The sequence below is a fragment of the Sarcophilus harrisii genome, chromosome 1, assembly GCF_902635505.1.
Source record: "Sarcophilus harrisii chromosome 1, mSarHar1.11, whole genome shotgun sequence".
NCBI classification, from domain to species: domain Eukaryota; kingdom Metazoa; phylum Chordata; class Mammalia; order Dasyuromorphia; family Dasyuridae; genus Sarcophilus; species Sarcophilus harrisii.
In genome coordinates, this window is record NC_045426.1 from 564,854,834 (window position 1) to 564,882,041 (window position 27,208).

At 34.8% G+C, this 27,208-nt stretch overlaps 2 protein-coding genes across 4 annotated transcripts in view; one reads left to right on the forward strand and one right to left on the reverse strand.

Annotated features, from left to right (window-relative positions):
• Positions 1 to 4,729, forward strand: part of WRNIP1 (WRN helicase interacting protein 1) — a 29,158-nt gene extending 24,429 nt beyond the window's left edge. For both annotated transcript variants that reach the window (XM_031946946.1, XM_003760232.4), the window contains 3 exons: positions 2,006 to 2,161; positions 3,002 to 3,081; positions 3,934 to 4,729. In XM_031946946.1, the coding sequence (XP_031802806.1) occupies positions 2,006 to 2,161; positions 3,002 to 3,081; positions 3,934 to 4,209 (512 nt within the window). In that variant the 3' untranslated portion in view covers positions 4,210 to 4,729. The remainder of the gene's footprint in view (positions 1 to 2,005; positions 2,162 to 3,001; positions 3,082 to 3,933) is intronic.
• The window catches only part of MYLK4 (myosin light chain kinase family member 4), a 199,686-nt gene that overhangs the window by 163,548 nt on the left and 8,930 nt on the right, over positions 1 to 27,208 (reverse strand). Inside the window, exon 2 of one of the 2 annotated variants that reach the window (XM_031946947.1) lies at positions 1,574 to 1,677. The gene's annotated coding sequence lies outside the window, so the exon portion shown is untranslated. Of the gene's footprint in view, positions 1 to 1,573; positions 2,000 to 27,208 lie in introns of those variants that run through there. The other variant, XM_023496378.2, reaches the window with a different exon arrangement.

The following is a 27,208-nucleotide window of genomic DNA, read 5'->3' on the forward strand; positions in this document are numbered from 1 at the left end:
ATGAACAGCACAGAGCATGAGGTGCTGGGTTGATAGCCTGGAGAAAGCGTGACAGCCACTTGAATTAATAAACCTAGGATATTGACTTTCCCCACAACTCTCCTTGTTGCTCAGATCGTAAACCCTGGAATTAGCAAAGTCCAGTTCCACCTGGGAAGAGTGATCATCTTGGACTGTTAACAGTAATCTGATAGTTGTGTAGAAACTTTTTTACTTGCTTTAGCTGTGCTCTGAAATCAGAGGCACTGAGTTCGTTTGTCCTCTCTGTCTCCGTCTCTCTTCTCCCCTTTCTCTTCCTCCCCTCCCCCCCCCCCCCGCCCCCCATTAGTCTGACTGCTTTTCTTTTTGATAGAGCCAGTATCTTATTGAGGGCTCTTTTATTTAACCAAAAAAGACTTAAGTATCTCCTTACCAGGGAGTTCAGCTGCTGGGATTTGTTCTTGGGGCTCATATGCTATGGGAAGGAGAACACAGGCACATTGTTTGTGCTGGCCTCATGATGGGAGCATGCCAGGTGTCTCTCTTGAAAGGATCACACTCTTAACACTCTTAAAAATAGCTGGCTGCATTCTCCCGCGGGCAGTGCTGTGGAACACCCTTCTGCATGCACAATCAGGATAATACAATATAAAATGGGAATGCTTTATAAATTCCACAGCCTTTCTGCTACAGCTTTCATAGTTAGCTCTAAGTTCCTATTGGTCTGTGGCTTATCCTTCTTTTCCCAGGATGTATTTTACGAATGTTTATAGATCTTAGAAAAAATAGTCTTAGGCTGTTGAAACATAAAGCACCAGGGACTCTGTTTCTGCTATAAAAGACACTGATAAATTATTTCTTATTGTTTTTATAATATAATGGAGGCCTTAGTGCTATATGCTTCCACAATATCAGATTTATAAATATAGTGTATGTAAGTCTTAAAGCTGTATATAGTTGTGGTGGTGGTATTTTCCATTATTCTTTCTGCAGATATTCACAGATTTAGGGCTGAAAGCATCTTAAACATCCTTTAATGCAACTCTTCTATTTTAGAAATTAAAAAATGAAGGTCCAGAGAAACTAAATTACTTGCCCAGAGTCAGTAGTAAATGGGAAGAGTCTAGATTTGAACCCAGCTTCTCTGACTTCAAAGTCATTTTTCCTTGGTGTACCATGCTTAGAATAGAAAACTAGAAGATGTTTTCATAACGCTTGGAGTAAATGAAATCTTTTGTATTGGAGCTCCCATCACAAGTGAATATCTATTGCCTCTCTTTTCCTTCTCTTCTCCCCTACTCACTTATACCCTTCTTTTTTTAGTGGAACACTCAGAGTTTAAATGATTGGCCCAGGGTCTCAGAGCTAGTAATTTATGTCAAGTGTCCTGGTGTTTTACAGGGCTGGTGTTCTAGTTGTCCTCAGTTCCCTCCATTTTAAAGAACACATGAGCAGCACAACTCTTACCACTCTGATTCCCATCCTGATCATTAATTCTAAATAACCAAGGCAGCCACACACATTTGTAATTTTAGGATTAGCTTTTCCTTTAGCCATACAGTAATAATCAGTATTAAAATCAATTGTCCCTTACCTCCAGATAGAAATAGTGGATGTCAGCAAATCTGTTGTTGCCCCTTTTCAAGGATACCTTTCCAGAAGAGTGTATTCTCCAAATTCCCATTGCATCCAACTTCCCTGAGTGAGAATAGAAGGTAAGATTGAGAATTGCAGCAATTATCAAAGAAGTAGACCCTCTAAGAGGTCACATGACCTGAAGCACATTGGTGCCACACCAATTTGCACCATCTTGCCCATTTAAACAGGATACAGTCTTAAGTATGCACTCTCCCTTAAGAGAACAGCTGTCTGTTTTCCGTAAGCTGTTCTCATTAGCTTACTGTTACCAAAAGCATGGTAATCAGCCAGTTGATATTTATTTGTGGATTTGTTTATCCTCTTGTGAGCCTTGTGGTTTACCTTCTCCCTTCCTTATCTTTCATGGGTTTTTTCTTCTAATGTCCAGGAGAAGAACATTATAACTGTATCTCCGCACTTCATAAATCCATGCGTGGCTCAGACCAGAATGCTTCACTCTACTGGCTTGCCCGGATGCTTGAAGGTGGTGAGGACCCGCTGTATGTAGCCAGGAGACTGGTGAGATTTGCTAGTGAAGACATAGGTGAGTATGATGGGATGGACCCACAGCTGTCTGGAAGCATTTCTTCTTGATATCTTCAACCCTCAAGCAATTTTTAGCAGAAAACTTTGGATCATTGTGTTGTCATGAGGGAGGAGAAAGTTGGGGTGATTTTTAAATGACAAGCATTCATTTTGTGGTAAAGTACATTTATTTTGTATTTGTTAATCCAGTAACATCTGCAGCTCTTTAGAGTATAGGTGCCCATTAAATATTTGTGGATTTGTATTCTGGAATACAAATCCCAAGGGACAGGGAGTAAGCCACACGTAAACTTGTAGGTAACACAATAAATGTTTGTTGGATTGAATTGGATTGCTATAAAGCAGAATAGAAATACAGAATCCCAATTACTTGACAGATCAGACTCAGAAAAGCTATCTTAGCTGTGTTCTTAGCAAGCTGTTACTGGTGAGATTCTTCTCAAATTTGGCTATTCTTGTGGTTCTATTCATCCCATTAGTTACCAATTTACTGAATATGTTATATTTGGAGGTTAATCTGTAAAAATTTGGCTGTAAGATTTAGCACAAACAGTAAAAAGTAAATTTCACGTAACAGGCCTACAAGTATTCAATAAATGGAATAAATATGTAGGAAGAAAGTGCACAGGGAGTTTGATAAATGCACATAAGTTAATTTGGGAGATGTTTGTTTTCATAAAACACTCTTATTCTGTATTTTGTCTTCAATAGAGAAAAAGACAAAGACCCTATATTAGTATTAGTGTATTAGACCCTAAATGTCTGGGATATAAATAGACTCTCAAACAATAAACTTGTGATTTTACTAACTTTCTCTTTGTTGGTTTGGGTGTTACAGGCCTGGCAGATCCTTCTGCATTGACCCAAGCAGTGGCTGCTTACCAAGGCTGTCATTTCATAGGGATGCCAGAATGTGAGGTATGATACATCAGTTGAACTTTATGAAAGTTAGTTAATTCAATTGTTTTATGTTCTTTTCCTTCCTGGATATGAATATAAATTCTCTATTTTCCTCTTTGCTATGTGTAGTCTTACTAAGTCACTTGGATTTTGGTTTTCCATTAATTTATTTTTTTAAAAGGGGGGATAATATCACATCAATTCTGATGAAAGGAATTTTGTGATAATGTAGTTAATAGATTTTGAAAAACATATATTACTAGTCTGTTGTTTTTTAGTCAGTTAACTATGTGTGACTTTCGTGATGCCATTTGGGATTTTATTCTCAAAGATATTGAAGATATAGATCTCAGAGATATTCTCCAACTCATTTTATAGATGAGGAAACTGAGGTAAACATTTAAGTGAATTGCCCAGCTTCACACAGCTAGTGTCAGGGGCCAGATTTGAATTCAGATGAGTTTTCCAATTTCAGGCCCAGCACTCTGTCCACGACACCACCTTAGCTGTCCAAAAATGAAGAACATTAGTTCTAGAATTGTGTTTTTTTTTTGTTGTTGTTGTTGTTGTTTGTTATTGTTTGTTTTTAGTTGTGTCTAACTCTTTGTGATGCCATTTGGGATTTTTGTGGGAAATTATATAGGGAAATTGCCATTTCCATCGTCAGCTCATTTTACAGATGAGGAGGCAAATAGGGTTAAATGACTTGCTTAACATCATATAGCTAGTAAGTGTTTGAGATCGGATTTGAACTTTGAGATTCCTGGCTCCGGGTCCCATACTTTATCCACTGTACCACTTAACTGTGTATTTTAAAGTAACCTAAACATAAATCATGACATTCCTCTTCTGTGTTGTCCTTCTGCATAGGTCCTTCTAGCACAATGTGTGGTTTATTTTGCCAGAGCCCCAAAGTCTATTGAAGTGTACAATGCCTACAACAATGTCAAAGCCTGCTTGAGAAACCACCAGGGTCCTCTCCCACCTGTCCCAATGCACCTGAGAAATGCACCCACCAGGCTCATGAAGGACTTGGGCTATGGCAAAGGCTACAAATACAACCCTTCCTACAAGGATCCTGTGGAACAGGAATATCTGCCTGAAGAATTAAGAGGAATAGACTTCTTTAAGCAAAAACGATGCTGAACTTTAAAGTGTGATATAAGTAAAAGGTATGGTGTTTTTCTAGGGAGGGTTGAGAAGGAAGAGCCCCTGTTTTTTTTTTGTTTTGTTTTGTTTTGTTTTTAGTTTATTGCCTGTTCAGGAGGGTGGGAGGGTAAGGGATGGTTAAATTATCAACAGATGTGTGCCAGGATTTTAAATCCTTCAATGGGAGGCAGAATTACTTCTGTGACCAAATGCCTGACCTTGAAGTGCTATTCATTTGTACTCTGCAAAGCAATGCTAAGGAAAATAACTGGCAGCAATGTGCAATGAATGAGTGTGTCAGTAAGGAGTTAGCTATTTTGTCAGAGTATTTTAAGTTGCAAATTCATTTTGTAATTCAGTTCAGTAGTATTATAGTTGTTTTCCTTTTTTAAAAGTGTATATTCTGGGTAAATTTAACTGTTAAGAAAAAAAAATTTACAATTTAATACCACATAGTGTTTAAGTATTTTTTTTTATATGGAAAGGTCTTATGAACCAATAAAGCTATTTCAAAGTATTCTTGAATCTTTATTTTCCCTTTTAATGGACTCATAAATGATACAACTAGAGGTGGGACTTTGATTGTAATGTTTGTTTACTGATTAAAAGCTGTGACAAATGCTAAGGCCAAGCAGAGTAAAGAGATTGTGAAGTTGGTTGTGGTCCCTTTAAGAAACTGATTTGAGATCCTTTCAGATTGATTTGGGCAGATTATTCCCAGCCCCTCCTGGCTGATACAGTATCAGTTCAGGAAGCCTGTACCTTTGATTCACAAATCCTGGTCAAAAGCACCCCTTTAAATTCCAATAGGAGATCTGGGCTTGTCCCAGCTGCCACTGGATCTGAGCCAACTTGGGACTCCACCCACCGGCCCCTTTAGCTAAATCTCTGATTATAAAAGGAACCAAACTAAAACCCTCGATTTGCAAAGGTTCCAAACATGCCAGCACCATGCCTGGCACCCCAAGGACTCTCTGCCCACTGAAATACTGTTTCCAGTGCCCTCTCTTTCTCCTTAGCTATTTCCTTAATAGACTTTAACCTTACTTCCAATCCCCATAATAAACCTCTTTTATCAATCTAGGTTTTCGCATCTGTAAATTCCTTAACAGGGGACCCTTGTGCCGCCACTAGACCTCACATACCTCCCTGACCACCAGAAATCCTAATTTCATTCGAGTACCCCAAATCTAAACCTCATCAATTGTAGAGCCCAGAAGATGGTGTTTTTCAACCTTGCTCACTTTTGTAGATCTTAGTTTTAGGGTTTATTGATGTTTGGACTTCAACACTTGTTTTAGGGGAATCATAGGCCTCCAGAAATGAAAGATAACAATATAATGCAATCTTGATGAGGAGACAAACTGAAGCCTATTCATTTAACAAACAGACCTTATGTCCTTCTGATGGAAGAAGCATGGAGAGTCAGGAAGTGAGTACCAAATGCTCTCTTACAGACATGGTGAACATCATGATTGATAACAGTGGTAGGAATTTGTGATGGGTAGAAATCGCTCACTTTTAGAGGAAGGGTTTGGAATTGTGCATGAATCCTGCATATTGTGTTCTGGATATTTGGTGGAGGGTAAAGTTTTCACGAGAGAACCATGAAGTTAGTGATATTTTCCCCTCCCAAATATTAAATATGACATCATAAATAGATGCAATATTAATTAATGCAAACTGTGCAGACTGCAAAATTAATGCAAAAATTCCAAGCCCTGGCATTACCATCAAACAAGACAGTATATGCCCTCAGGGAGTTAACATTCTGATAGAGGAAGACTACTTAAAAGGAAGAGCTAAAAAGTTCTAGATAACTGAACAAGATACAGTGAAAGCTCACCTTTCAGAACCTGGCTTTCCCTGGAGTATGCAATCCAAGATTTCCTGTATTCCTTTGATGATAAGGATAAAAGCCAGAGTAGGCAATATGCTGTGGCAATAGATGTATCCAAATATGTGAAACTATGAAAATACTCAATTTTCTTTGGTCTAGAAATTCCCAGTTGCCTCTATTCTTATGGATTCTGTCAATATATGTCAAGTCCTAAAGAGTAACGGACATATTTTTGGAATTTTGGTTAGTGGACTCCTCCCCAGTTTGAAAAAGCATTCATCTACTACCACTGGGTAGTTTAGTTGGGACATATCTGGTAGCTGCTCTTATTGAATTAATGTTAATTATGATAACTGGGAAAGATTGAAAGAAATAGTGAAATGTACTACATAGTAAATTGACTAGGTCAAGGGAGATCTAATTCCTCAGTTTTAAATTTATATGAAAATATTTTTTCAGTGGGTCTCTTTTCCCAACATGCAACTCTAAAACATAGATGAAATTTAAATATTGTTCACTGGAAGATGTTAATAACTGATGGAAGGTAAGACAGCTTGGTTGAGACAAGAGATGATTTATCACGTCATAGAATTTTGTATGGGTCTTCAGAGATCATTTAGGATAATCACTGAGTTTTAAAGATGATAAATAGACCCAGAGAAAATCTTCAAGACAGAGGAACCTTATAAATTGAGTCCAACTCATTCTGAAGTTAGGAATTTCCTCTGTACCAGGTGCCCAAAGGCCATGCGCCTATCCTGAGGCCCCAGGTCCTGGAGAGTGTCCTCAGGAAAATTTTTCTATAACCTTATGGAGAGAAAGGACTTTGAAACATGGCTTGATATAAACTGCACAAGTGATGCTGTTTCAAGGTTTTTCACAATTGTGGCCATCTTATGGCACAGCTTCGAGTAGATTATATGCTAAACTAGACTGATTTGGGGGAAAGTTTTGTCCAGGCTTATAAAATCTGTAGATCAAGTAACTGATGTTGTATAGAAGTGGACCTAGAATTTAGCAAAACCCTCAGTAAGCATCTGTTGCTCTTGCAAGAAAAATGCAGAGGCACATACTGTCAATGGTTTTTACATTTGTATTCCAAAAAAGCAACTTTGTGAGTAATTGAAGGGGGAATGGGTGGTGAATATCACCTATTGATTGAGCTTGTAGTTTGATAGGTAAATGTCTCTCTTTTTTTTTTCCCCTCGTGAATTCTCCAGCCCCATTTCTCAACCCATTTCTATTCTATATTCATTCAGGCCTTCTTAAACCCAAGAAGAGGATTTTACTCTTGTATCTCTCTTTCTATCATTATATTAGCTGTGTCTCCCTTTGCTTTCTACTATTATGTTTCTGATAGTAGATTTTTGCACAGATGAAGATTTTAATAGACAATCTGAACCGACACATTATAATACCCTCTTATTGGTATGATTACAGCTTTGTACCATCTCTGGAGTAGAATTCCTGTACTCTGATGTGGCTACCACTCTGATGCAGATTTTCTATATCACATCCGTGGACCACTGCAATAGCCTGCAAGTGGATCTAACTGCTCCAAAGTTCACTCACTCCAATCCATCCTCCATTCAGTCATCAAAGTGATTATCTTAAGGCAAAGGTTTGATCCTGTCTTTCTGTGCCCCTCTCCCCTCCCCTGCCCCACATCAATAAACTCCAGGGATTTCCTATTATCTCCAGGACCAAATATAAAGTCCTCTGGCATTCAAAGCCCTTCATGACCCAGCCCCTTTCGATTTTTCTAAGCTTCTATCAAACACCTTATTCTCCAACACATACCCTTTGATACTTAACATGCTTTTCAATATACTTTTCATGCTCTTCAATAATTACAGCAACACTGGGTTTCCTGGATGTATCATGATACAAGGGTCCTCAAACTAAGGCCTGCGGGCCAGATACAACAACTGAGGACATTTATCTCCCTCACCCCGGGTTATGAAGTTTCTATATTTAAAGGCCCACAAAACAAAGTTTTTGTTTTTACTATAGTCTGGCCCTCCAATAGTCTGAGGGACAGTGAACTGGCCCCCTATTTAAAAAGTTTGAGGAGCCCTGATTCATGAACAATATATTTCATGATAATATTAATAGTGAGGCAAAAAGTTCTTAGGTTTGACAAGTCTTAGGATGTTCTGCTTCACATCTTAAATGCTTGCCTCCTAATTAATAACCACTTTTTAATTTTTAAAATTGGATATCTGAAATTAAGATACCTGTATATCAGAGTAAATGAGTTCTTCAGTTGGAGTGAGATAAAGTCAGCTCAAGAAAGGAGAGAAAATGATCTTCCTATAGATGAAAACTCTCAGCAATCTCTAGTCTTGGGATTCAAGGGGCATGTTGAGGAGTGGTTTCCCCACATAGTTGTGGCTCAGGACATCTCCAGTCCATCATTGCTTACAAATTCACTTGTCTTTATCAGTTATCTTTTCAAATTTTTTTTTTTTTTTTAGCAGTTTCTGAATTCTAATACCCCTGCTCTCCCCCAAGCTGACATTTGAAGATTCCAGATAGCTAAAACGTATCTTACTATAATAGTTGGGTCTTTCTCAGAAGTTTTTTAATAATCAGGAATGAGGATAGAAAAGTAGTGTGGCACTAGGCAAAGAGCATGAATTTGAATCCAGGGATGTGGGTTTGAGTATTAATTCTGTCTCTTAATGTGGGGCAGCTAGGTGATACTAGAGCTCTAGGCCTAGAGTCGGGAAGACTCATCTGTGTAACTTTGGGGAACTCACTTAACTTTGTTTGCTTGGGTTCTTCAGCTCTAAAATGAGATGGAAAAGGAAATGAAAAACCACTCCAATTATTTTTGCCAAGGAGATCCCAAAGTGCAATCTAATTGAAAAACAAATAACAACTGCACTTAAGAACTGTGTTCCCTTAGACAAGATATTTAAGTTGTCTCAGTTTTCTCAGGATAATACTGTATTTGTATTGCCTACCTCACAAAATTTTAATGAGTATCTAATAAAATAATCTGTGAGAGAGAATTTTGTAATGTGCTTTTTGTGCATATATGATAGCTGATAAGATTACAGGTTGGATATCTAGCTTTCTACCATTGAAAATAAAGTGAAAATGATTTACTTATGCTATTTCTGTATCTGAATAGAATAGTGCTGACAGCCATATAAGGATGTTCTGGTAAAATGATATCCAACTCAAAAGTAGAAACTTGATACCTTCAATGTGGTGTGTACTGTAAAAAATTTGTGTGGAAGTTGACCATAATTTAGGAAACAGAGAGTAAGCCAACATTCATCTGTGAATAAATCAGAATCCTTGCCTATTTACGATGAAATTTAGCAAACGGGGATTCTCCTTACAAATTGAAACTTAATCAATAAATATTATATTGTTGATTGTTTATAGGTTCAGGAAAAGGCAATGGCTAGAGTTACCAAAAACTTTTTTCTTGAGCATTAAAGTTTTTATTTGTAATTTTATTCTTCACTTAGAATTCGTGTTTCTTTAAAGAAGCAAAATTAAAATATAGAGCACTATCTGGGTTAACCAAATGGAAATAGATGGTTATGAGGAGCTGAAGAATGAAAATGATTGCTCTTTATTTTAGATTTCAATATCAAATTTGAGTAGTATCTAACTACCAATGAGAAATTTTTGAGCTTTGTGTAACATGAAATGGCCAGAACCCATTCTTTGATGATAGTTGCAGCCATTGCCCATAGTTTATAATAATCACATATATTTATTGAGAACTTTAAAAGTTTTCAAAATGTTTTATATCCATTATCTCATTCAGTCCTCAAAAAAGCCTCTGAGTCATGAATTATAAAAGAAAAGGCTTGGTTCAGTGAAATTCAGTTTCAGTCTGCTAACAGAGATGGGGGTATTTGTATTGTTGGGGTTTAAAGGGAAGTGGAGGGAAGGGAAAGGAGAGGCAAGTTACAAGCTCTCAGAGCCTTCGTTTAGAATATTTACATTTTCCATCTCATATTGTAGGAAAGCATTTTATAAATCTTAAAAATGCCATAATGGAGTTTTTGTTATAATTATCTCCAGTTTTAAAAATAAGGAAATTAAGGTTTAAAAGAGTGACCAGCATGGGAAAGGCAAAGAACAAGGATTTAAATCTAAGTTATGCAACTCCAAATCTAATGTTTTCTCCATTAAAATATAATTTCTCTAGGATGTGGAAAAGTTAGGACACTAACTGTTGGTGGGACTGTGAACTGATCCAACTATCTTGAAGAACAATTTGGAATTATACCCAAAGATAAAACTGTCTACTATGCCCAATGGGCAATTGTAAAGGGCTGAAACTCTCCAGTTCATGCACTGAGGTTCAGACAAGGAAGCACTTAAGGCTAATTACCAATTGGACAATACTCGATTGGCATTTGCTTGGAAAATGGCCTGCCCCACCATTCTGTGCTGGCTCCATCAGTTGGTGTATTGGGAGATTGGGAGGAGGGATAAAAGGAGTGGAGGAGGACAAGCGAGCTGATTTTAAAGTATCCAGGGTGCTAACACTGTCTTCACAGGCAATCAGATTTTGATCAGCAATACTACGATTGAGTCTGTATCCCAAAGACATGAAAAAGGGAAAAGGACCCACATGTGCAAAAATATAGGGGTTTTCTTTGTGGTGGCAAAGAGTTGGAAATTGGGGGAATGCTTATCAATTGGGGAATGGCTGAATAAGTTTTGATATATAAATGTAATTGAATAGTGTTGTGCTACAAGAAGTGATGGCTAGTCAGCTTTCAGAAAAAATTGGAAAGCTTTCCATAAAGTGATGTTGAGTGACGTGAACAGAACCAGGAACACACTGTATACAGTAACACCACCACTATGTGATGATAAATCTATGATTGCCATATCTCTTAGCAATATAATGATCTAAGACAACTCTAAAAGATTCATGATAGAAAATTCTATCCATATCCAAAGAAAGAACCATGGAGTCCGAATGCAGATTGAAACAAACCTATTTGTACTTTTTGTTGGTTTTTTTGTTGGGTGTTTTTTTTATGTGTGGGTTTTCCCTTTTGTTGTTTCTTTGACTAATTTGGGGAAAAAATGAAACTATGTCTGCCCTTTGATTCAGCAATCCCACTATTAAGGCTGTTTCCCAAGGTGATTAAGGGAAAGGGAAAATAATTTATATGTACTAAAATACTTATAACCACTCCCTTTATAAGAATTGGAAATTTCAGGGATACCTGTAAATTTTAAAATGGACAAGTTGTCACATGATTATGATTGAATACTATTGTGCTATAAAAAATGATGAGCTGGTTGATTTTAGGAAAACATGAAAATACTTGCATGAAATAGTGAAGAGTGAAATGAGCAGATCCAAGAGAACATTGTACATAGAACTAGCAATATTGTTCTAAGAACCACTTTGAAGGATTAAATTTTTTTGAAGGATTTTAAATGTTATAAATATTCAAAGTACAAAGGGCTTATGAAGGAAGATGCTATCCACATCCAGAGAAAACATAAATAGAAGTATGTCTATTATGGTTTTACATATGTACATACATATAAACATATGTATGTACATAGATATCTAATAGCTTTCTCTAGGGCAGGGGATGGGAATACAAAAGAAAACTTAGAAGAAAGTGCAGAAAAGTAAGGTAGCTTTGAAAATGATATGTATTATTTATTGCATAGTTTTTCAAAAAAACCAAATCAAACTAGAAATTGATAATTTTATATTAAATCTAATATTGTACCATGTACATGGAAATGTTCCTTTTTGTCTTTTGTATTGTTAAAAATTAATGAAAATTAAAAAGAAAAAGCATACAATAAATTTAATATGTTACTTTCAATTAAAAATGATGTCTCTGAAAGAAATAGACATAGAAAGCAGGTTCTGCTCCTAAGGAACTTGCAACAGTCTTATTGTCAGTACTGCAATATGGGAGCTGAAAAATAATATTGTGAAAATCAATCAAATTATCAGGTCTAATAGTAAATGAATAAAAAAGAAAAACATTTATAAAACACTTCACTATATGTGAAGTATTAGAACTACAAATACAAGACTGTTCCTGCCAGTGATGGCCAGAGAGCCACAAATCTGGGAGAGTGAGGTGGACCTATATAGCTATAAAGAAGTTATAGATTGACAGGCTGTTTCTAGAAGTAATATTGGTAGTGATTTGATTACAATTCACAGAACAAAAGGAGTAGGTATTTGGCACGTGTCAAAAAGACTATGGGGAGGACTATTGGATGCATCTTCTGATAGTGTAATAGTTCAATCATCTGGGGCAGGCTAATTAAAGTGGGCTGTGAGAGTTTGCACTCTAATCAGAACAGCTGGGGTGCAGGATAAAGGTTCCAAACCTGAGAGGTTTAAATTCCTCAGAACTTAATCTCTGGAAGCCTCAAAAACAGCACAGCTGTAGAGAAGATGGAAAAAGAAGGGCCTGGATGGACAGCTGGAGGTATCATCTGGTGGTGTAGGGTGACAAGATACAGTAGAAAGAACTGTAGGAAGCACCTGGGGCACTGCCCCATTTGGGGATATCCAATTCCTGGGTAGAAATAGCTTTCCCCCAACCCCAGTTACTTATGTTTTTGTATGTCTGAACTATTTCTGGGGCCTCAATAATATATGCTATATGCTTGCCCCTGACCACATGAGGGCTCATCCTAGTTCTACCACAGTAGTCTCTTTTCATAGTATTTGAAAATAAGGAAAGGAAGCTTTGACATCCTTATTTGGGGGGGCCAACCACTGGAGTGGAGGAAAGGCTTTCAAGTGGTGGGGTCTGCTGGTGATTTCAGTGCTCTAGGTGGGTGTAATCTGCATTTATAGAAACCTGTCAATTTTAAATTCATGTTCGTTTATTCCCTTGCAAGGCATAGATCTTTAGAAGAATAATACAACATAAAATCTTCTTTGTACCTCAAACAGTACTTCGCCATACACTAAGCATTCAGCCTTTTAGCATTTAAGGCTGTATAATTTTAATATTTGATTCTGATGGCTTCTCATCAAAGTTTAACATTCATCTGTGCTTCATAGTTACAACCACAAGAGGTCAGACATGTACCATGATTGAATTAAGCTCCCTTGACTTTCTTTGCTGACAAGAAAACTCTAAGCAAACTCCATAATGTCATTTACCTATGAATATAATTTAACAACAGAAGTCACATAGAAATGACTCTTGAAGGGAAAAGCCTATTGTGAAAGTTTAAAAAACATACAAACATGTTACTAAGCAAGGCATCTTACCACCTGTTTTGACTAGTAAATTTTTTTTTATTATTATTATAGTAACTTTTTATTGACAGAATCCATGCCAGGGTTTTTTTACAACATTATCCCTTGTACTCACTTCTGTTCCGATTTTTCCTCCCCCCTCCACCCCCCTAGATGGCAAGCAGTCCTATATATGTTAATATGTCCTAATATCCTAGATACAATGTATGTGGCAATCCAAACAGTTTTCTTGTTGCAAGGAAATTGGATTCAGAAGGTAAAAAATAACCCGGGAAGAAAACAAAACAAAATTTACATTCATTTCCCAGTGTTTTTCTTTGGGTGTAGCTCTTGTCCATCAGTCAACTAAAACTGAATTAGGTCTCTTTGTCAAAGAAATCCACTTCCATCAGAGTACATCTTCATACAGTATCATCGTTATTTATATGATTCTTTGGTTCTGCTCATTTCATTAGCGGAATGATGTTCATGTTTTTCCAACCTCTGTATTCATCCTGCTGGTCATTTTTCATAACAATAAATTTCCATAACATTCATAACCACAATTTACCCAACCATTCTCCAATTGATGGGCATCCACTCAGTTTTAGTTTAACACAAACAGGGCTGCCACAAACATTTTTGGCACATACTGGTCCCTTTCCCTTCTTTAGTAAAGCCCAGTAGAAACACTGCTGGATCAAAGGCCACAGTTTGATAACTTTTTGGGCATAATTCCAGATTCTCTCCAGAATGGTTGGATTCATTCACAGCTCCACCAACAATGTATCATTCCCAGTTTTCCCAATCCCCTCCAACAATCATCATTATTTTTCCTGTCACTTAAATTACAGGTGTGTTAGTGGTATCTCAGGTTGTCTTAATTTCCATTTCTTGATTAATAATGAGGAAACACCTTTTCATATAGGGTAATAATTTCAATTTCATATCTGAAAATTGTCTGTTCATTCCTTTGACCATTTGTCAATTGGAGAATGGCTTGGTTTCTTATAAATTGAGCGTTTCATATATTTTGGAAATGAGGCCTTTATCAGAACCTTTAACTGTGAAGATGTTTTCCCAGTTTTTGCTTCCCTTCAATCTTTTTACATTAGTTTTGTTTGTACAGAAGCTTTTAATTTGATGTAATCAAAATTTTCTATTTTGTGATCAATAATGGTCTTTAGTTGTCTTTAGTCAAAATTTCTTCCTCCTCCACAAGTCTGAGAGATAAACTATACTATGTTCTCCAATTTGTTTTATAATCTGTTCTTTATGTCAAATCATGGACCCATTTTGATCTTATCTTGGTATACTATTAAGTGTGGGTCCATGCCTAATTTCGCCATCAATTTCCAGTTATCCCGGTTTTGTCAAATAATAATTCTTATCCCAAAAGGATCTTTGGGTTTGTCAAACATAAATTGCTATAGGACTATTTGTCTTGTAACCTAACCTTTCCACTGATCAACTAATTATTTCTTAGTACCAAATGGTTTTTTGACTCCTTTATAATATAGTTTTTGATCAGGTACATGGCCACCCATTTGATTTTTTTTTCATTAATTTTTTGAGATTCTTGACCTTTTATTATTCCATTGAATTTTGTTGTTTTTTTTCTAGATCATTAAAATATTTTCTTGAAGTCTGATTTATAGCACTAAATAAATAGATTGTTTAGGGGATTGTCATCTTTATTATTTTTGCCCCTAATCAGGAATTGATATTTTTCCAATTGTTTAAGTCTGACTTTATTTGTGGGAAAGGTTTTTGTAATTTAGCTCTATAATTCCGACTTTCCTTTTGGTAGATAGATTCCCAAATATTTTATGCTTAAAGTTATTCTAATGGAATTTCTTATATCTCTTTGTGTTGGATTTTGTTTGATGTATAAAATGCGGAGGATTTTGGGGTTTATTTATAACCCAACCTAAAGTTAGGATTATTTCTAATAGCTTTTTTAGAACTTGGGTTCTTCTGAACCATCATATCATCGCAAAGAGGAAGTTTTTTCCACCGCCTATTCTGATTCCTTTAATCTCTTTCTGACTTTAGCCGAGGTAGTGTTTCTAATACAATATTGAATAATAATGGTGACAGTGGACAACCCTTTGTTTCAAAATTCCAGTTTTTATTGCATATGATGCTTACTGATGGTTTTAAATATATGCCCTGACTATTTTTAAGAAAAAAGTCCATTTATTCCTTTCCTCGTTTTTTTAGGAATGGATGTTGGATTTTATCAAATGCTTTTCTGCATCTATTGGAATCATTTTTTTTAGTAATTGACTTATCAAAACAAACTAATGTTTTCCTAATATTGAACCAGCCCTGCATTCCTGGATAAACCTACTTGGTTATGTATTATCCAGGAATGATTTTCTTTCGTTTGCAATATTTTATTTAAAATTTTAGCACATATTCATTAAGAGATTGGTCTATAATTTTCTTTTCTGTTTTCACCTACCTGGTTTAGGTATCAAACCATGTCTGTGTTAAAAGGAGTTTGGTAGGACTCCTTCAGTCCCTATTTTTCAAATAGTTTTATATAGCATTGGGGTTAATTGTTTTTAAATGTTTGGTAAATTACATGTAAACCATCTGGTCCTGGGGATTTTTTCTTGGAGTTGGTTTAGCTTGTTCTATTTCTTTTCTAAGTGGACTTTTAGGATATTTATTCTTCCCTTTAATTCAAGATATTTTGAAGGTATTCTTCCATTTCATTTAAGTTTCAATTTATTGCTATGTTGGGCAAAGTAATTCCAATTATTGCTCTAATTTCCCTTCATTAGTGGCAAGTTCTCCTTTTCATTTTTAAGACCAATTTGATTTTCCTCATTCCTTTTTTAATCAGATTTACTAAGGGTTTATCTATTTTGTTGGTTTTTTCATAGAACCAACTTTAGTTTTATTAATTAATTCAATGGTTTTTTACTTTAGTTTTATTGATCTCCTTTTATTTTAAATTTCGTTTATTTTGACTGAGGTTTTAATTTTTCCTTTTCTAGCATTTTTTAGTTGCAAGCCCAATTATTGACCTTTCTTTTCTACTTTATAAGTAAGCCTCTAGAGATAGAAATTTCCCCTTATTACAGCTTTGGCTGCATCCAATTTTGATTGATGTCTCATTATTGTCATTTTCTTGGGTGAAGTTAAATTATGTCTATGATTTGCTGTTTCACCCAATCATTCTTTAGTAAGTTATTTAGTTTCCAATTATTTTTTGGTCATTTCCCGGCTTTTTGTTGGTGTAAATTGCAGGTGGTCTGAAAAGGATGCATTTCTATTTCCCTTTTGCATTTGAGTTTGAGGTTTTTTGTCCTAATATATGGTCTATTTTTGTATAGGTTCCATGAACTTGAAAGAAAGTGTACTCCTTTTTCTCCATTTTGTTTTCTCCAGAGGTCTATCTATATAACTTTTCTAGTATTCTATTTACCCTTTTGACTTTTCTTATTTTGTGATTTGATTTATCTAATTTGAGAATCAAGGTTGAGATCTCCCACTATTATGTTTTGTTATCTCTTTTTTCTTGCAGCTCTTTTTCTTTTTAAAATTTAACACCAATTTGGTCATATATTTTAATATTGATATTGCTTCATTATTTAGCTCCCTTTAGCAAGATATAGTTTCCCTTCCTTACTCTTTTAATTAAATAATTTTGTTTTTGTTGATCTGAGATCAGGATGGCTACCCCTGTTTTTTTCACCAAGCATAGTAGATTTTGCTCCATCCTTTTACCTTTATTCTGATGTATCTCTCTTCAGGGTGTTTCCTATAAACAACATATTGTGGATTCTGGCTTTTAATCCATTCTGCTAATCGCTTCCTCTTTATGGGGGGTTACCCGCACATTTATGGTTAAATTACCAATTCTGTAGTACTTGCCATCTTGTTAACCCCTATTTATGCTTTTTCCTTCTTTCCCCTTACCCCCTTCCCAAATTAAACTTGGAGCACCACTTGCTTCTCACAGCCCTCCCTTTTAGTTCCCTCCTCCCCCCCAAAGAATTTCCCCTATCTTACCCTTTTCCCTCACAGTTTCTGTATTCCCTTCTGCTTAGCTTATTCCTTCCCTTTTCACTTTTCCCTTCACTTTTCAATGAGATGGGGAGAAGTTTCCCCATACATTGAATATGTCTAAAATTTTTCTCTTAAAGTCAATTTTATTAGTAAAATACCCACTATATTCATCCCCTCCATTCTTTCTCTCAGATTAATAGGTTTCCTTTGCCCTTTTGAGGAGAATAGTTCCCACTTTACCCCTTTTTCCCATACAATGTCCTTTCCACCTCTAATTTCTAGAACAAGGTTACATGTATTTTTTATACATCCTTACAGAAAATATGTTCCCAAGATTTTTTTTTTTTTTAGGTTTTTCTTGAGTTCTATATTTGCAGATCAAACTTTTGTTGTTCTGGTTTTTTCAAAAAATAGGTAAATTATTATTTCGTTAAATAACCATCTTCTTCCCTGGAAAAAGATGCTCATTCTGGCTGGGTGAGTTATTTTTGGTTGCATACCGAGTTCCTTAGGCTTTCAGAATATAATATTCTAGGCCCTTCGATCTTTTTGGGATGCTGCTAGATCTTGGGTGATCCTCATTGTGGCTCCTCTATATTTGAATTGGGTTTTTCTAGCCGCTTGGAGTATTTCATTGCTTCTGTGTCTATTCTTCCTCTGCATCTCATTTGTATAGCATGATTACTATTTTTACCTTAACTCAGCCAATCTTTCTTTTGAGTTTACTCTATTGTTGATGTAAATCTTAAACATAAAGTATATATTTCCTATGAAAAAAAAACAAACAATTTGTCCATGTTTAAACAGTTTGTCCATGTTGAATTCTTTAAAATTGTTCTTTGATATTGACTTATATGTTATATTTTCTATTAAGTTCAGGTTTGGTTGATGGAAAGCCATGAAAATCTGCAAGTCCATTGAATATCCATTTCTTCTCATTCAAAATTATAGATAATTTTGCTGAATATGATATTTTTGACCATAGGTCTAGTTTTTTTGATTGCTGGTGGTTATGATTCTAGGACCTGGGGTCTTTTATTGTAGCTGCTGTTTAAATTCTGTACAATTCTAATTGTAGCTGCAGGCTTTTTGAATTATCATTTTCTTGTTTTTTGCAAAATTTTCTCTTTGATAAGGAGTTTCTGAAATTTGGCAATAATATTTGAGTGTGTTTTCCACACAGGATTTCTTTGAGATGTGATCCATGGCTGCAATTGTGGTAAAAAGCTAACCAGGTGAAAATGTATGATCTTTGTGATATATTGCTGTAATCTCCTTAGTGTTTTATTTAAAATTTTTGCATCAATATTCATTAGGGAAATTTGTCTATAGGTTGGTTTTTTTTTTTTTTTTGCTTTTTATTCTTCCTGGCTTAGGCATCATATTTGTGTCATAAAAAGAATTTGGTAGGATCTTTCTTTGCCTATTTTTCCAAGTATAATTATCCCTTCCACACTGTGAATTTCATCTTGATTTCAATACATCACATGTTGGATAAAAAAATTAAATGGTTTTTTTTGGAGGAGTTTTGGGAGGGGCATTGATGACATGTGAAGGCCATGAGAAAACACAAAACTTATAACCAATTTTTAAACTAAAATTTTACTGCAAAAAGAAAGAAAAAAAAAATCAGACTTCTCTGACATGAAGGGACAGTCAAAAAATTTAACACAGATTTTCCAAATTATTGGGCCACAGCCCAATCCAGGTTTGGCAATCCAAATTTGTTCCAATTTTTCCTCTTCTTCCCCCCACCCCCTCCCCTAGATAGCAGGATGACCAATACATGTTAAATATATTAGAGTATAAATTAAATACAAAATAAGTATACATGTCCAAACCATTATTTTGCTGTACAAAAAGAATCGGACTCCGAAATATTGTGCACTTAGCCTGTGAAGGAAATCAAAAATGCAGGTGGGCAAAAATATAGGGATTGGGAATTCGATGTAATGGTTCTTAGTCATCTCCCAGAGTTTTTTCGTTGGGTGTAGCTGGTTCAGTTCATTACTACTCCATTAGAACTGATTTTTTCATCTCATTGCTGAAGATGGCCAGGTCCATTAGAATTGATCATCATATAGTATTGTTGTTGAAATATATAATGATCTCCTGGTCCTGCTCATTTCACTCAGCATCAGTTCATGTAAGTTATAGTGTCTTTTAGCAAGATATAATTTCCTTTCCTATCTCTTATATAGATCTATTTTTGTTTTTGCTTTGTCTGATGTTATGATTGCTACTTCTGAAGTAGCAATTTTAAATTGCTGAAGCATAACAGATTCTGCTCCAGCCCTTTACCTTTACTCTATGTATATGTGTTTTTGTTTTGTTTTTTTTGTTTTTTGGTTTTTTTTGGTAAATAACATTATAGGATTCTGGTTTTTAACCCCCTCTACTCTCTACTCCTGTTTTATGGATGAATTCATCTCATTCACATTCACAGTTATGATTACAAATGGTGTATTTATTTCCCTCCATCTTATTCCCTTCTCTTCATTCTTCCTCCTTCTGCTTCTCCTTCTCCTTCTCTCTCCCTCACTCTCTCTCTCTCTATCATTTGCTTCTGACTGTCCTCTCCCCTATTCTGCCCTCTTCTATCAGTCCCCCTTCCCATTCCCATCCCTTTTTACTCCCTATAGGATATAATAAAATTCTATACCAACGAAGTATGTATGTTCTTTCTTCTCTGAGCCAATTCTGATGAGAGTAAAGTTCAAGTGCTGTCCACCACCACCATAGATTATTCCTTTCATTGTAATATCTTTTTCACCTCTTTGTGTTAGATAATTTACTCCTTTCTGCCTCCCCCCCTTCTCTTTTCCCACTTCTTTCTCACTCTTAATTTTTTTTGGGGGGGATAATGTGAATCCATCCATGAATGACCTGCACCCTCTATCTATGTATATTACCTCTAAATTCCTTAATACTGATAAAGTTCTTAACACTTACAAGTATCACACTATCCTTTCACCTAATAATACTACTACTAGGCATGAATCTCAAAAGAAAATTTCAAAAGGTGGGGGGAGGGGGTAAGAGGAAAGAGGAGGAAGGACCTATATGTACAAAAATATATATAGCAGCTTTCTTCTCAGGACAAAGAATTGGATATTGAGGGAATATCCATCAACTAGGGAATGACAAAATAAATTATAGTATGTGATTATGATGGAATCATCTTGTTCTATGGGAAATGAACAGAATGCTCTCAGAAAAACCTGAAAAGTCCCTCATGAACTCCGGCAAAGTCAAGTGTACTGTATACAAAGTAATAGCAATGTTAAGGAATGAATGGCTGTGAATGACTTTGCTATTCTCAGCAATACAATGATTTAAGCCTAATCTGAAGAATTTATGGTGAAAAATACTAATCATACTCAGAGAAAGAACTGATTATATCTGAACTCTGATATTTGATTAAAGCATACTCTCTCTCTCTCTCTCTTTTTTTTTTTTTTTTTTTTTACTTTATTGTTCTTGGGGGGGGAGATTATCTTTTCTTTCACAACATGGCTTTTATGGAAATATTTTACATAACAACATGTGCCTTCTTAATAGTTGGGAGTGGGGAGGAAAGAAGAGAATCTGGAACTCAAAGTTTTAAAAACAAATGTAAAAAAAATTATTTTATATGTAACTGGGAAAAAATAAAAATATTAGATTTTAAAAAAAAAGTATCATCTTTCCATTAAGGAATGTTAACAGTTTAATCTTACTGAATTTTTATGATTTCTCTTTCCTGTTTATCTTTTTATGTTTATATTGAGTTTTGTATTTGAAAATCATTTTTTTTCAACTCTGGTCTTTTCATCAGAAATGCTTGAAAACCCATTTGAATATTCATTGAATATCCATTCCCCCCCTAAAGGATTACACTCAATTTCATTAGGTTGGTGATTTTTGGTTAGATATAAATATCTATTACATACATGTATAGAAATCTTTTAGGAACTAATTACAAAAAAAAATATGCAATTATGTGATTTTAAGTTGAACAAATTCAAAGTTATTATAAAGTATCACTATAAAAAGATTCAAAATTAATTTTTTTTTGCTATAAATTTGGCTTTTTTTTTTTTTGCCAGAAACCATTTTACAAATATCAGATATCAGATATAAACTTTTGTGATAACGTGATTTTTTGATATGGATGATAAATGCTCACTTGTTAATCTCACCTGGTGTGAAGTTTTAATAGCCTTCAGGAATGAACATAACTACTTGAAGTTTCTTGAAACAAGCATGTTCATTTCAACAAAATGTCTTGGTGAGTAAAAATAAAAATGTAGAACACTGATTTCATTATGTTTTTGATACTGTGTTACATCAAGTCTCAATAAGTTCCATTTGAATGTTACTTTTCACTCTCAACATAAAAAGAAAATGGAGCACTGAATAGCAAAAACTGTTTTTCACACATTTTGACCCTTCAAATTGACTTTCAAAATAAAAAAGCACTTCCTGAATATTTAAGATATACTTCTAGCTGTACCAGATCTAAAATTATATTATAAAGCAGTGGTTACCAAAACCATCTGGTATTAGCTAAGAAATAGATTAGTTGATCAATGGAATAGGTTAGGTTCAAAGGACAAAACAGCCAACAACTTTAATAATCTAGTGTTTGACAAACCCAAAGACCCCCAGTTTTTGGGATAAGAACTCATTATTTGACAAAAATTGCTGGGAAAATTTGAAATTAGTATGGCAGAAACTAGGCATTGACCCACACTTAACACCGTACACCAAGATAAGGTCAAAATGGCTTCATGAACTAGGCATAAAGAATGAGATTATAAATAAATTGGAAGAGCATAGTATGGTTTACCTTTCAGACCTGTGGAAGAGGAAGGAATTTATGGCCAAAGAAGAACTAGAGATCATTATTGACTACAAAATAGAAAATTTCAATTATATCAAATTGAAAAGTTTTTGTACAAATGAAACTAATGCAGACAAGATTAAAAAGGAAATGATAAACTGGGAAAACATTTTTACAGTCAAACATTCTGATAAAGGCCTCATTTCCAAAATATATACAGAATTGACTCTAATTTATAAGAAATCAAGCCATTCTTCAATTGATAAATGGTCAGAGGATATGAACAGAAAATTCTCAGAAGAAGAAATTGAAACTATTTCTAGCCATATAAAAAGATGCTCCAAGTCATTATTAATCAGAGAAATCCAAATTAAGACAACTCTGAGATACCACTACACACCTGTCAGATTGGCTAGAATGACAGGTAAAGATAATGATGAATGTTGGAGGGGTTGTGGGAAAACAGGGACACTAATAATTGTGAATATATCAAGCAATTTGGAACTATGCTCAAAAAGTTATCAAACTGTGCATACCCTTTGATCCAGCAGTGTTTCTACTGGACTTATACCCCAAAAAGATACTAAAGAAGGGAAAGGGACCTGTATGTACCAAAATGTTTGTGGCAGCCCTGTTTGCAGTGGCTAGAAACTGGAAAATGAATGGATGCCCATCAATTGGAGAATGGTTGGGTAAATTGTGGTATATGAATGTTATGGAATATTATTGTTCTGTAAGAAATGACCAGCAGGATGAATACAGAGAGGCTTGGCAAGACTTATATGAACTGATGCTAAGTGAAATGAGCAGAACCAGGAGATCATTATATATTTCAACAACGATACTGTATGAGGATGTATTCTGATGGAAGTGGATTTCTTTGACAAAGAGAAGATCTAACTCAGTTTCAGTTGATCAAGGATGGACAGAAGCAGCTACACCCAAAGAAAGAACACTGGGAAAGGAATGTAAACTGCTTGCATTTTTGTTTTTCTTCCCAGGTTATTTTTACCTTCTGAATCCAATTCTTCCTGTGCAACAAGAGAACTGTTTGGTTCTGCACATATATATTGTATCTAGGATCTACTGTGACATATTTAACATGTATAGGACTGCTTGCCATCTGGGGGAGGGGGTGAAGGGAGGGAGGGGAAAAGTCGGAACAGAAGTGAGTGCAAGGGATAATGTTGTAAAAAAAATTACCCAGGCATGGGTTCTGTCAAAAAGTTATAATAAAAAATAAAAAAAGACATACTTGCTGAAATTATAATAACTACATGACAATAATTTTTTACATTTAGGAAAATAAGTTAAATATTTTTTTTTTGTTTTTCCCAAAGATCAAGCCTTATCTAAAAATGCTTTAATGCAGTTGGTTGTACAATAACACTACAATCTGATTACCAACTCTGAAATTTTAAACTTGACTCATTTAAATGCTCTGTAAGACCTACAACAAAAACCATATCCTGAAGTCAGTTTTTATTATATTGTTCTGGCAACTCATTTCTTTCTTTCTTTCTTTCTTTTTTTTTTTTTGAGTGTCTTGGAATTAATCTTTAATGTTTTCCTTTTTTTCTGGATCTTTTCTATTAAATTTTCCATTGAGTCCTGGTCTTTTTCTTACAAATACATGAAAGCTTTTCAGTTTGTCAAATGTCTGTTTTTTCCCCTCATTCCATATTCTATTCCAGATTTCTGGGTAAATTATTCAGGATGTAACTCGAGTTCTTTTGTTCTTTGAAATGTAATGTAATCAAATCTATGTTTTTTTTAGAGTAGAAACCGCTGGGTTTTGTGAAATCCTGACTATTTCTGCAATATTGAAATCAATAATAGTTTCAAAAAGTTTCAAGGATTTTTTTAAACCTCTTTCAAATTGATTAACTTTTTTTTTTCATAATTTCTTGGATTGCTTTTATTTCCACTCCACTAATATTTCCTTGATCTCTTGCTTGATTTTTTGAATTTCTTTTTATGATCTTCTAGGAACTCCTTTTGGGCTTGTTATGTACCTTGGATATTACTCTTTGGGACAGGAATGGCTTGTTTTTTAACTTCATTATCTTCTGAATATTAACCCCAATCTTCTTATATTTTTACCACTAGATATTTGGTTTCCTTCTCTTATTAAATATCACTGATTGGTCTATTTTATTGTTTTTTCACAAAACCAAGTTTATTAATGAATTTGGTTTTTACTGAGTTTTATTGATCTCGTCTTTAACTTTTAGAATTTCAAATTTAGTTATTTAATTGGAGATTTTGTTCCTTCTTTTTTCTACTCTTTTATATACTCATCTCATTTGTTTCCTTTTTCTCCATTCTACTGATGTAAGCATTTAGACATACAAAACATGCTCTGATCATGACTTTTGCTGTATTGCAAAGGTTTTGATATATTGTCTCATTGTCATGAGATCATTGTCATGATCTTATATTTATATTTGTTCTTTAACCCATTTATTAAGATTCAGGTGTTTAATCTTCAATTACTTTTTAATCTGTTTACATGGTCCTTTATTAAAGAAAAATTTTTATTGCATTTTAACATGAAAAATTCTATACAGATGCAGAAACTCAAGTAGGAATAGGTTAAGTGGCTTACCCAAAGTCACATAGAGAACTTGGGTCTTCTGGCAACTTCTTTCTTTCTTTTTTTTTTTTTTTCATAATTATAACTTTTTATTGACAGAACCCATGCCTGGGTAATTTTTTACATTATCCCTTGCACTCACTTCCGTTCTGACTTTTCCCCTCCCTCCCTCTATCCCCTCCCCCAGAAGGCAAACAGTCCTATACATGTTAAATATGTCACAGTATGCCCTAGATACAACATATGTGTGCAGAACCGAACAATTCTCTTGCTGGCAACTCATTTCTAAAAACATTTTTATTTCACAATAAAATGGCTAACATCACTTCAAAACCTCAAGACAGAAAAGCTGGTAAATTCATGTATAGTAAAGTAAACCTCCCTGCTCACTTTCAATTTCCTGAAGTAATGAAGAAAAGTGTTATTGCATTAGTCCTTTAGAACTTTATAAATATCAGGTCATTTTCCTTTTTTTTCCAATTGAAAGTATGAGGTTTCTTGATATATACTGTGACAACTCTCCCCCTCAGAAACAACTCCATTCTGTTTGGTCACTAATTTTGCTAAAGGTCCATTCATTCCCCCTTGTCCTTGTTTTTGCCCCATGAGAAACTACATACTATTTAGACATTTCTACAAGGCCATTGATACTTGCTTCAAAAGAGCTTTACTTGTTGAGGGATCATTAAAAGAAAGGAGATTAAGCAATTTTTCATTTAGAGTAAGATTTTCATCCCATGTGCAGATAAATGCGTGTGGCTATTGGAGAGATGGACACACACAAAGAGAGACAGGAATACACTTTCACATAGTAAGAGGCTCACCCAGAAAGGGAAAAACACACACACACAGATACCCACAGAGTAAGAGATGCTCTCTGACTATCTTGATCTGTGTATGCAAGAGACATACACAATGAGAAACACACACAACAAAATATACAGCAAAAGATACACACAGAGTGAGAGAGATACACATAGTGTTAAAGAGATATACAGAAAGAGAGGCACCCAGAACAAGAGAAAGATGTACATAGCAAGAAAGATACACACAAAACAAGAAACACAGCAAAAGAGACAGTGAAAAAGAAAGAGACACAGAGGGAGATATACAAACTGAGAGAAACACAGTATCTCCCTCTCCCTGTCCCTCTCTCCCTCCTCCTCCCCTACTCTCTCTCCCTCTTCCTTTCTTTCTCTCTCTCCTTCTCTCCTTCTCTCCTCCTCTCTCCTCTCTCCTCTCTCCTCTCTCCTCTCTCCTCTCTCCTCTCTCCTCTCTCCTCTCTCCTCTCTCCTCTCTCCTCTCTCCCCCTCTCTGTAACTGTGAAAAAATTTTGAGGCAATTTTTTTCTGATAAAGGCTTCATTTCTCAAACATATGGAGAACTGAGTCAAATTTATAAAAATAAGAATCACTCCCCAATTGATAAATGATCAAAAGATATGAACAGTTTTAAGATGAAGTAATCAAAGCTAATTATAGCTACATGAAAAAGTGTTCTAACTCACTACTGATTGGAGAAATGCAAATTAAAATAGTTTTGACGTACTTCTTCATATCTATTAGATTGGCTTGTAGGACAGAAATGGAAAATGACAAATAGTGGAGGGCATATGGAAAAATAAGACATTAATGCATTATTGGTGATTTGAAACTATGCCTAAAGGCTTATAAAATCATGTATATCATTTGATGTCAAATACTAGGTCTGTATACCAAAAGGGATTTTTTAAAAAAGGAAAAATAATACAAAAATATTCCTCACATTTTTTTCTGGAAGCAAAGAATTGAAAATTTAGAAGATGTCCATTAGTTGGGGAACAGCTTAACAACTTGTGATATATGTTTATGTTAAAATTACAATTGCATTGTAAGAAATGGTGAGCAGGATGTTCTCAGAAAAACCTTGAAAGAAATATCTGAGCTGATACAAAGTGAAATGGACTGTATACAAAGTAAAAATAATATTGTAAGATAATAAATTGGGAATAATTTAGCTATTCTCTGCAATACAATGTTTCAAGACAATTCTGAAAAACCTATGATGAAAAATGTTATCCATACCAGAAAAAGATCTGATGGTGTCTCTATACAGATTGAAGCATTCTGTTACTTTATTTTTCTTAAGGTTTTTTTTTTAATTGGTCTGTTTTCTTCCACAAGACTATTATGGAAATGATTTGCATGATTACACATGTATAATCTGTATGAAGTTGTTTGCCTTTTCAATGATGTGGAAATATTTTTACATATAATTGGAGAAAAATAAAATATTAAATCATTTTCATTATCAAAAAAATTTTAAGGGAAAGGATGTATTTGTGGACCAAGTGAACTGTATGTCTATATGTCTATAGCTGGCTGGATTTAAACTACAAATGATGTGTGATACTTATATGTATTTATTTTAAAAATTATTTTCCCAAAATTTCATTTACAGTTAATAATAAAGTTATGAAGCTATGATTAGTTACTTGAGGTAAAATCTCTTGGG